Here is a 12,045-nt window from a genome sequence, read left to right as displayed (position 1 = left end):
AAGCGGACAAGCGGAAGTTGATTGGCGGCAGTTTTGACCAATCAGCTCAAGCGAACAAGCAAACCCCGCCCTTTACTACAAAATAACCAATTATCACGCAGTAAAATGCGATCGCTGGTTTTCATCTGGCTGACGTCACAGCTAGCTGTGTTTTTTTTAATCAGTATTGCAATACTGCTAACTATTGCTGATGCTTTTTTTACTTGAAACATTTCAAGCTCATTGACTTTGTTGATTTGATGATCAGGATTATAATCATAATAAACAAAAGAGTACTAAAAGTAAAACTACGAACAACAGAAATAATCGATTTGTAAAAACAAACGGAAGGATACTGAAATCAATCGATCTCATCTTACGCTTCCTATCGACACTTTCGACATTCTGAACAGCCCACCTTCCTCTACGACCCCAGGTTAAATTAAGCAATTAAAAAATGAAAATAAAGTTGAGAATCATCAACCAAACAAACTTAAATGATTGGCCTCACTTGGAAAATATTATAATAAAATATAAGTACACCGTTTTACTTAAAACAACATCACAACAACGCCTAATTTTGAGGAAGATGAAAAGTGTGCAGCACCGCCACCGCGTGGAGGCTTATTGTTACTACAAATATGACTTTCATGCAATCCGGCAATTGCCCAATAATGGCTGCCAATATGAGCATAATGTTCATGGTGCTTACCTGTATGCTCGATATGTGGAGGCAAATAATCATACAAGGGTATTACCAATTATTTTAAGGCAAAACAAAATATTAATGTTATTAAAATATGAATCATTTTTGACAGCGATCAACATATGTTGCGGAGCAAATTACCGTTTGTGTTTGTCTCATATTGATTTAGCAACGAGGCTGCACGGCGCACGAGTAGTTAGCACGCAGGCCTCACAGCTATGAGGCCCCGAGTTCAATTCCACCCTCTCCGGGTACTCCGGTTTCCACATTCCAAAAACATGCTAGGTTAATTAGCGACTCCAAATTGTCCATAGGTATGAATGTGAGTGTGAATGGTTGTTTGTCTATATGTGCCCTGTGATTGGCTGGCCACCAGTCCAGGGTGTACTCCGCCTCTCGCCCCAAGAAGACAGCCGGTGACGACCCTCGTGAGGATAAGCGGTAGAAAATGAATGAACATTATTCCAACAGTAAAATATGGTGGTGGTAGTGTGATGGTCTGGGACTGTTTTGCTGCATCAGGACCTGGAAGACTCACTGTGATAAATGGAACCATGACAAATATGGGCTGCACGGTGGACGAGTGATCTCCAAGTGTATGCGTGGGTTTTCTCCGGGTATTCCGGTTTTTCCTCCCACATTCCAAAAACATGCTAGGTTAATTAGCGACTCCAAATTGTCCATAGGTATGAATGTGAGTGTGAATGGTTGTTTGTCTATATGTGCCCTGTGATTGGCTGGCCACCAGTCCAGGGTGGACCCCGCCTCTCGCCCGAAGAAGACAGCTGGGATAGGCTCCAGCAACCCCCGCGACCCTTGTGAGAATATGAATGAATGATTTAGCAATGATGCAATAACCAAAACACCAACTTTAGATTAATTAACTCAGCAAATAATCATTAGTTACAGATTTAATTTGAAACAGATTTTCAAAACAAGAACAGAAACCAATTATTTCTTCAATTTATTGTGAAAAACAACAAAAAAAAAGGCAAATTTTCCAGAAAGATGCAAGGTCAAAATTGACATAAAGTGGTATTGATTAACTTCACATTCAATACAGTTAATTCCACTTTGCCCCGCCCCCTCACCTCCTCCTGGACCAATGGTACGAAGGTGAGGTAGCTGAAACCTGCGATCCCATTGGACTTCATATATCTATTCTGAATATTACAAATATAATCAATGCTCTAGTCAGTGATACCACTTCATACTAGTACTTCATGTCGTAATACTTCATTGTGTGTAAATACACGGACACACACAGTCGTCCACTCATGTACAGACACTCAAAATATATTATTCCATCAGCAACACGTGCCGAATAGGACGCTGCTGAGTTTGATCACGGCGCTTGCTAGCATATATTTTGTCAGCATGAAATATTTATTATGCACCATTACTTTCTATAGTCCATGTTTGAGATAAATGTGACTAAAATGTGACTAAAATGTGACTAAAATGTGACTAAAATGTCATACAGGAGGCGCTTTGTGTGAGCTGGAAGGTGCTTGTCACTGCTGTTTTTCCATACAGGAAAAGCCTTTTTTTTTAACAACAGCAGCAGCACTCGCTAACTAGCAAAAAAGTCAAATAAAAATCCTGAATGAATTAATTAATCTGACTGTGGAGATGTTGGATTATACAACCAAGCTCACCAGGAAGCGATCTGACTTTTACAACAAAGTATGAGAACGTGTCCTGGACAAGAAAAGGCTGCATGTACTTCATATACAAATAAAAAAAGTTAAAAACATAAATTTTTTCCAGTTAATAGAAAATAAATAAAGCGGACTAAAATATTTGACAACAAGTTGAAGAATTATTTTTTTAACAAAAGTTAATTATTCTCTTAAAAACCTCCGCGGGTCAGTGCCCCACCAGCCATGAACCTCATCGTGGTTGTTTGCGTATTAATAAATCTCAGCATTGACGTTCATATTTACTCCTAAAAATGAGCCTCATTAATTATGAGCGCTCGGGACTTAAGTTTTATATGATGTTGTTTTTATTCTTCAGTGATCATTTTATTTTGAAATTTATTTTGAGATTTGTTCGGCGGTTTCTTGAACACACCATGTGCTCCAATCGGGGTTTAATCGCGGTTAATTGGTTCCAGACCACACCGTGATAAGTGAATTTCCATGAAGTAGGATTCCTTTATAATTATATTTTTTGTAGTTTTAGCATGGAAAAACTGTTTAGAATCTTCTAGATACATTTTTGTTAGCATTTTTACACCTTTACAAACGTATTATGCAATATAGTAGACATTAATATATTCATTTTTTATGCCGCTTAATCCTCATTAGTGTTAAATAATAATAATAATAAAATGTATTTGTATGGCGCTTTTCAAAAATAACGGATGTTGTAAATAAAAAGAGTATAAATGTGACTATAGTCGTGTTTTGTCATGTCTACAGGGCTCTAATAATGCTTTGTTCATTTTAATATGAAAAAAATTAATTTGTCTACCCACCAACTATATGTGGTTTCTTAAGTTTTTATTATTATTATTATTATATTATTTATTACTGATTGATTGATTTCTTTATTCTTGATTTATTAATTTCTCATCTTATTTTGTGCAGAAAAATAAAAATTAAGATATTTGAGAACAGTGGAATGTTTTATCAGAGCTTTTATTGTAGAAAATCGGAACCAAAGCACTGAAAAAGTTTGTGTATTTTTCTGTTTTTAATAATTTTTTTGTTTTTTTTTGTGGAAAACCTGATGCGGCCCAGCCTTGCCCAGACCCTAGCTCCAGTGGCCCCCAGGTAAATTGAGTTTGAGACCCCTGTTGTATACTGTACGACAAAAATGCAGTATAATGTCAGTACGCGGATGTTGCACACAAAAAAGCCTAAAATAGTGAGTTGCTAGTCTTGGCTATGCAGCAGAAAAGGAGGGACTAACTTGAAATAAAGGCGTCTGAAAGTGGAAATCGGTGGAAAGTAGTGAAGGAAAAAAAAAAAAAAGGTAAATATTCGGTAAGTGTGCAATGACAGTAATTAATTTGAAACAGTCAACATTCAGGAACCAAGTCCCCAGTGTGTGCAGCATACATACCCGAGTGTACTACTGACAGAAGTATGTGATTTTTTGGCGTGGATGGTGTGTACCCACTACGAACACTGTGTATGCGTCAGCGCAGCCAGGAGCTGGGCACCCACTGAGGCTCTGTGTCCAGCTTGTTGATGAGTCTTTGCAGTTCGGCGTAAGCTTTGTCCTGGTCCGTGTTGACGATGATGGCATCAAACAGGTGACCCCAGCTCTGCTCCATCTCCCGCGCTTTCTCAATGATGTCTCGTAGCTCCTCTGGCTGTCCACAACGCATAAATTATTTAAGTAAACAGACGCAACCTTTTATTCTCTTGTGTGAGCTTTCTGGTATCATAGACATAGACTTTCTTTATTGTTATTGCGCAATAACACAGCAGTGAAATTGCCAACGAAATGTCGTTGCCTGGCTCCCGTGTAATAATAAATAATAAATAATAAATAATAAATAATAAATAATAAATAATAAATAATAAATAATAAATAATAAATAATAAATAATAAATAATAAATAATAAATAATAAATAAATAAGAAATAAGAAATAAAATATAATAAATAAATAATAAATAATAAATAATAAATAATGTGGAGAATAAATAGATTACATCAAATATGAACAACAATGTACAGCGTAAACAGTAATTTGTACAAATAATTATACATCTCTTATGTTAACGGGTCTGTAAAATTAAATAATTAATAATTTAAAAAATTGTTACAACTATAATGATGAAAATGGTAATATTAATGATGATTAAAATGATGGTAATAATGATAAAGATTATAACAATAATTATAATAATGATAATAATAATAATATTACAATGATAATAATAACAGGGGAAAACAAGACAGTGGCATGAACATGATTATATCTTGCAAAAAAGGGGTAGGCATTTATAACCTTTTGCTTCTGCCTACTCCTTTTGGGCTTGTGATCAGATAGTTGAATACAAATGTTTCATATATTTGCCCAAATTAAAAAAAATATACACTAAAAACAATAAGTTACCATCAAATTTGCTTCTCATGTCTTGGTTACCTTCTTAGGCTTCCTCATCCATGAAAATGTTGGTTTTAATACTTTTGGTGATGGCATGTAGGCCTTTTTTGTCACTATACCCCTCCATTTCTATTTCCAAAAATGGTAAAAATGAACCTCAAAAGAATCATATTCATAAATTGAAGGTTCTTTTATTACCTGGTTATTACTGAGGGCTATAGAACATATCTCTTGAATCAATTAGTTTTATTTATTTTCTCATTTTAGTATTAATCACTAAAGAAACATCTATGGCAGGGGTCTCAAACACGCGGCCCGCAGCCAAATGTGGCCCGCAGGACACTAGTTTGAGGCCCCCGCCTTGATATGAAAGTTTAATGTTAGTTTGATATGGATGCTGTATGGTATCATGTACCCAGAAAAAATGATTACGTTTGATTCATGTTCATGTTAAAGGTTAAATAACTGTTAATAGTTATCCTCCCTATCCGTGTGGAAGTGGTAAGTTTTTGGCTATTTAAGTTGAAAGGGAATAACTTGAAGGCTACCGTTTAGGTGGCTAGCTCTCTAGTTTGCGAGTTAGCATGTGTCTCAAGACCCTGCAGTTGCGCAATATGTTGTAAATAAAAAAAGTATAAATGTGACTATAGTCGTTCATGTTTTTTATATCTTCTGTACAGAAGATCTGCGCTTTGAAATAAAATGTATTATTCAAAGTGAGTGAATTCACCTCACATGTCTGTTTTTCTGCTGGTATACTGGAAAAACGGTCAAAATAAGAATCCCCTGAAGCTTCCATGATGAGAAGAAGAGCTGGTTGTCATTGTGTTGGCTAATTGTACACTTATGATTTCGGTTTTGGCTCAAAATATTAGCTTTATGGTCATATTATTGAAACCGACCCTAACAATACAGTGGTCATAATTTCAAATAGTCCATTTTAAAATGTAGTAAAAAAAATTTTTTTGGTTTTATTTTGTTGAAATAGAGTTTCCTGACAAAGTCAAAAAGCCTTGATGCAATAAACAAATGTTATGTGATTCTTAAAACAACATAAAAAAAAAAGTGTTCGAGCAGCACCTTGGGGTTCTTGTTGTCTTTAGCCAACAGCGCTCTGAGCCTTTCCTGGGATGGCGGGGCTATGAAGATGATGTAAGGTTTTAAATCGGAACTCCTCAGCACCTTCAGGGCCTGCAAACAGAAACACACGTTTGTTTATACTTCCCCAACGTGGCGGGCGACAAAGGAGAAGACACGCCTGAATACACCAACCTGAGTGTGCAGACAGAGGACGCATATTTTTCCAGTGTTTATGACCTGCCTCACGGAGTCGGTGTTGGTCCCGTAAAGATTCTTCTCAAACTCGCCGGATTCAATCAGCTTCCCTAAGAAAAGTATTCAAGGTAAATAAAAGGTAAATAAATGACATGAACTGACATAAAGTTGAGACAAGTTAATATGTAACCTGCTGCTTGCACGGGAGTAAAGGTGAGTTCAAATGCATTCCATTCATTCGTTCGTTTTCTACCGCTTTTCCTCACGAGGGGTGCTGGAGGCTATTCCAGCTGGTGGCCAGCCAATCACAGGGCACATATAGACAAACAACCATTCACACTCACATTCATACCTATGGACAATTTGGAGTGGCTAATTAACCTAGCATGTTTTTGGAACGTGGGAGGAAAAACCGGAGTACCCGGAGAAAACCCACGCATGCACGGGGAGAACATGCAAACTCCACACAGAGATGGCCGAGGGTGGAATTGAACCCTGGTCTCCTAGCTGTGAGGCCTGAGCGCTAACCACTCGACAACCGTGCAGCCCATATTTGCATATTTACAATAATTCATGGTTCCATTTATCACAGTGAGTCTTCCAGGTCCTGATGCAGCAAAACAGTCCCAGACCATCACACTACCACCACCATATTTTACTGTTGGAATCATGTTCATTCATTTTCTACCGCTTATCCTCACGAGGGTTGCGCAGGGGGTGCTGGAGCCTATCCCAGCTGTCCTTTTGGGCGAGAGGCAGGGTACACCCTGGATTGGTGGCCAGCCAATCACAGGGCACATATAAACAAACAACCATTCACACTCACATTCATACCTATGGACAATTTGGAGTCGCTAATTAACCTAGCATGTTTTTGGAACGTGGGAGGAAACCGGAGTACCCGGAGAAAATCCCCGGGAGAACATGCAAACTCCACACAGAGATGGCCGAGAGTGGAATTGAACTCGGGTCTCCTAGCTGTGAGGTCTGCGCGCTAACCACTCGCCCACCGTGCAGCCCATATTTGCATATTAACAATAATTCATGGTTCCATTTATCACAGTGAGTCTTCCAGGTCCTGATGCAGCAAAACAGTCACAGACCATCACACTACCACCACCATATTTTACTGTTGGAATAATTCATTCATTTTCTACCGCTCATCCTCACAAGAGGGTGCTGGAGCCTATCCCACCTGTCTTTTGGGCGAGAGGCGGGGTACACCCTGGACTGGTGGCCAGCCAATCACAGGGCACATATAGACAAACAACCATTCACACTCACATTCATACCTATGGACAATTTGGAGTCGCTAATTAACCTAGCATGTTTTTGGAACGTGGGAGGAAACCGGAGTACCCGGAGAAAACCCACACATGCACGGGGAGAACATGCAAACTCCACACAGAGATGGCTGAGGGTGGAATTGAACTCGGGTCTCCTAGCTGTAAGGCCTGCGCGCTAACCACTCGACCACCGTGCAGCCCATATTTGCATATTCACAATAATTCATAGTTCCATTTATCACAGTGAGTCTTCCAGGTCCTGATGCAGCAAAACAGTCCCAGACCATCACACTACCACCACCATATTTTACTGTTGGAATAATGTGCATTCATTTTCTACCGCTTATCCTCACAAGGGGGTGCTGGAGCCTATCCCAGCTGTCTTTGGATGAAAGGCGGGGTACACCCTGGACTGGTGGCCAGCCAATCACAGGGCACATATAGACAAACAACCATTCACACTCACATTCATACCTATGGACAATTTGGAGTCGCTAATTAACCTAGCATGTTTTTGTAATGTGGGAGGAAACCGGAGTACCCGGAGAAAACCCACGCATGCATGGGGAGAACATGCAAACTCCACACAGAAATGGCCGAGGGTGGAATTGAACCCTGGTCTCCTAGCTGTGAGGTCTGCGCGCTAACCACTCGACCACCGTGCAGCCCCCCAAATGCATTCCAATACACCATAAATATGTGAGTATTTAAATCTTACCGGCAGCCATCTCTGCCTCAAACGTTTGACGAGAAACAAAATGATAATCTCGACCAATCAGTTCGCCATCTCGCCGGCTCCGCGTTGTGTCTGCAACACACAGTCAACATGTCAGCCGCCATGCGTTACAAACCCTGCAGTGAGCGCTTGTGTTGACGTCTTACAAGGCACGGCTCCGGCAAAGCGTTCTGGTTGGTTATTCAGCAGCCTCTGCCTGAGCTCCGCCTGCCCACAGCTGGTTGGGCCAATCAGCGCAATCGGCCGCTTCCTATTGGCCGGCTGGTGGTACAGGGCCATCTCCTCATAGGTCAGAATCTCTTCATCGATATCTGGATGAATGCACAGACGGACAATGACCATCCACCTTCAAGTACTTCATGTATTAATACTGAGAAAGTACATTCATGATGTTGTACCATCGTTTTTGTTGTTGTAAAGCAACTTCTTTCTCTTCTTTTTGTTCTTTTTGGCACACCACAGCTTTCCTGAAAGCAAAGAGACACATTAAAGGACCGTGGAGACAGACTGACAATGTTACTGAGCATTTTTAATTCAGATACAATCCCTAAAGGGACGTACAGACAACATTTTGGGGTGATTGTCATGTCAAAGTCATGTGACTATCCCAGAGTATAGCTTTCCCAAAATGGCAGTGTTTCTACTATTTTCCAAAAGCTAATTTTTTGCCATTAAAAAGGTCTTTGTAAAGCAATTTAACACTCGGCTAAAGTGTTGATTGAATTCATTGGAATCTAACATTGCTCTGACATAGCCTGACATAACGTGTACATTTCCAGAGAAGTTAAACACACCTGACTTCTCAGGTTCCTTGTCTTCTTCTATCGTCTGTTTCATGGCTTCTCTCTGCTGCTGGAAATTCTTACCTTTGGGGAAAAAAAAACAACAATAAATGAGGCCCATGTGGTGTACTGTACATCCTGAAAAGCATTTGTAACAATAGAAAAAAATATATATGTAAATATATATAGTGTAGACATTTTTTTATATTGGTATTTAATAGGGGAGGAGAGATCAGTCAGGAGATCAGGAAGACCTGGGTTCGAGTCTCCATTTGGGCATCTCTGTGTGGAGTTTGCATGTTCTCCCCGTGCATGCGTGGGTTTTTCTCGGGGTACTCCGGTTTCCTCCCACATTCCAAAAAAACATGCTAGGTTAATTAGCCACTCCAAATTGTCCATAGGTATGAATGTGAGTGTGAATGGTTGTTTGTCTATATGTGCCCTGTGATTGGCTGGCCACCAGTCCAGGGTGTACTCCGCCTCTCGTACAAAATCAGTCTGAGGATAAGCGGCATAGAAAATAGATGGATATTAGGGAAGCTACCAATCTGTGAAAATGTATTATATGATTAAATAAAAAAATATATATACAAATTTAATAAATATAATTCTATAATTATAAATATATAATTATAAAAATATTATATATATATATATATATATATATATATATATATATATATATATATATATATATATATATATATATATATATAATTATATTTATTAAATTTTTTATATATATTTTTTTTATTATTTAATCATATAGTACATTTTCACAGATTGGTAACTTCCCTAATATTATTTATTAAATTTGTATATATATTTTTTTATTTAGGGAAGTTACCAATCTGTGAAAATGTATTATATGATTAAATAATAAAAAAAAAATATATATAAAAAATTTAATAAATATAATTATATATATATAATATTTTTATAATTATATATTTATAATTATATAATTATATTTATTAAATTTGTATATATATTTTTTTATTTAATCATATAATACATTTTCACAGATTGGTAACTTTCCTAAATAAAAAAATATATATACAAATTTAATAAATATAATTATATAATTATAAATATATAATTATAAAAATATTATATATATATAATTATATTTATTAAATTTTTTATATATTTTTTTTTATTATTTAATCATATAATACATTTTCACAGATTGGTAACTTCCCTAATATCCATCTATTTTCTATTAAATAATAAAATATATATATATATAAAAAATTTAATAAATATAATTATATATATATATATATAATATTTTTTATAATTATATATTTATAATTATATTTATTAAATTTGTATATATATTTTTTTATTTAATCATATAATAAATTTTCACAGATTGGTAGCTTCCCTAATATCCATCTATTTTCTATGCCGCTATTTTTATTTTTACATTTTTGGGGAAGCCAAGGAACCTTAGAATTGTCCTGACTTTTCCCCTTTATATGGCAGCTGGGTGTCTGGTGACACCCCCAGTATTTAAATATTACCTGGTACCAATCCAGCGAGAGGCTGGTTATCCTCGTCTCCATCCCTGTAAGCCTGCCACCAATTAGGGTCTGACTGGCTAATGATGTGAAGAATATCTCCTTTCTGGAAGGACAGGCCCAGCTCTCTGCATGGCACGTAAGGGTCATCGGATGGGTCATAATCAAAATGGGCTTTTACGTGAACCTAAAGGGATCAGAGAAGGAAATGAGATATACAGTGCTATTATGTTGCTAAGACATAAATCGGGTCTCAAACACGTGGCCCGCAGGACACTAGTTTGAGGCCCCCGCCTTGATATGAAAGTTTAATGTTAGTGCGGCCCGCGCAAGTTTGATATGGATGTTGTATGGTATCATGTACCCAGAAAAAATTATTAAGTTTGATTAATGTTCATGTTAAAGGTTAAATAACTGTTAATAGTTATACTCCCTATCCGTGTGGAAGTGGTAAGTTTTTGGCTATTTAAGTTGAAAGGAAATAACTTGAAGGCTACCGTTTAGGTCGCTAGCTCTCTAGTTTGCGAGTTAGCATGTGTGTCAAGACCCTGCAGTTGCGCAATATGTTGTAAATAAAAAGAGTATAAATGTGACTATAGTCGTATTTTGTCATGTCTACAGGGCTCTAATAATGCTTTGTTCATTTTAATCTGAAAAAAAATAATTTGTCTACCCACCAACTATATGTGGTTTCTTAAGTTTTTATTATTTGCCTTTTTGTTATTATTATTATATTTATTTATTACTGATTGATTGATTTTCTTTATTCTTGATTTATTTATTTTTCATCTTATTTTGTGCAGAAAAATAAAAATGAAGATATTTGAGAACAGTGGAATGTTTTATCAGAGCTTTTATTGTAGAAAATCGGAACCAAAGCACTGAAAAAGTTTGTATATTTTTCCGTTTTTAATAAATGCGTTTTTTTGGGGGGGGGAAACCTGATGCGGCCCAGCCTTGCCCAGACCCTAGCTCCAGTGGCCCCCAGGTAAATTGAGTTTGAGACCCCTGACATAAATATTATTGCAACTCTAAAACTGCTTTGGCGTACAGCTGTTTTGTTTTATATGTACGATACATTCAATTACAATAGTAATACTAATAGTATTCAGTAATATCAGCATAAGGCTAAAAGCTTCAGTACTTACCACAGACTCTTTGACGAGTGGGGGTTTGCTCTGACTGCTCGGAATAAGCACAAAGGTCAGAAGGCCGTGCATGTCCGCCTGAAACAAAATTAAAAAAATGACATCGGCACAGAATCGTTTTGTGTTGTGGACGTCGGCACAATAAAATGTCTGTCATGACATCAACAGAACAATTCCAATTGTAATATGTGTATGTTCTTACGAGGATGTCAAAGACTTGGTTGACATCTTTCCCTCTGATCTCAACGCCGTTAATTTCCAGTATTTCATCTCCTTCCGCTAAAAGTCCACTGCGTTCGGCTGCTCCACCTCGAACAATTCGACTGATAATCACGCTCTCCATTTCGTTACGGACCGTTGCCCCCTGCCAAACGCACGGATACAACAATTGTGAAGGATGCACAACACTGCCAACCCCTTTACTGTCAGTGACTGATCACGCTGCCCAATTTGGAGTGGCCAATTAACCTAGCATGTTTTTGGAATGTGGGTGGAAACCGGAGTACCCGGAGAAAACCCACACAGAGATGGCCGAGGGTGGA

At 37.5% G+C, this 12,045-nt stretch overlaps 1 protein-coding gene across 2 annotated transcripts in view; it reads right to left on the bottom strand.

Annotated features, from left to right (window-relative positions):
* Positions 1-3,382: 3,382 nt before the first annotated feature.
* LOC131140356 (protein PALS1-like) overlaps positions 3,383-12,045 on the bottom strand; it is a 28,721-nt gene continuing 20,058 nt past the window's right edge. For both annotated transcript variants that reach the window (XM_058090690.1, XM_058090691.1), the window contains exons 8-17: positions 11,706-11,867; positions 11,504-11,581; positions 10,359-10,542; positions 8,845-8,916; positions 8,449-8,517; positions 8,197-8,361; positions 8,033-8,122; positions 6,026-6,138; positions 5,834-5,944; positions 3,383-4,010 (exon numbers count right to left, since the gene is read on the bottom strand). In XM_058090690.1, coding sequence (XP_057946673.1) covers positions 3,834-4,010; positions 5,834-5,944; positions 6,026-6,138; positions 8,033-8,122; positions 8,197-8,361; positions 8,449-8,517; positions 8,845-8,916; positions 10,359-10,542; positions 11,504-11,581; positions 11,706-11,867 — 1,221 coding nt within the window. In that variant the 3' untranslated portion in view covers positions 3,383-3,833. The remainder of the gene's footprint in view (positions 4,011-5,833; positions 5,945-6,025; positions 6,139-8,032; positions 8,123-8,196; positions 8,362-8,448; positions 8,518-8,844; positions 8,917-10,358; positions 10,543-11,503; positions 11,582-11,705; positions 11,868-12,045) is intronic.

Source organism: Doryrhamphus excisus, chromosome 13, assembly GCF_030265055.1.
Source record: "Doryrhamphus excisus isolate RoL2022-K1 chromosome 13, RoL_Dexc_1.0, whole genome shotgun sequence".
In the NCBI taxonomy this organism is placed as follows: domain Eukaryota; kingdom Metazoa; phylum Chordata; class Actinopteri; order Syngnathiformes; family Syngnathidae; genus Doryrhamphus; species Doryrhamphus excisus.
This window is presented reverse-complemented; position numbering and strand designations above follow the sequence as displayed.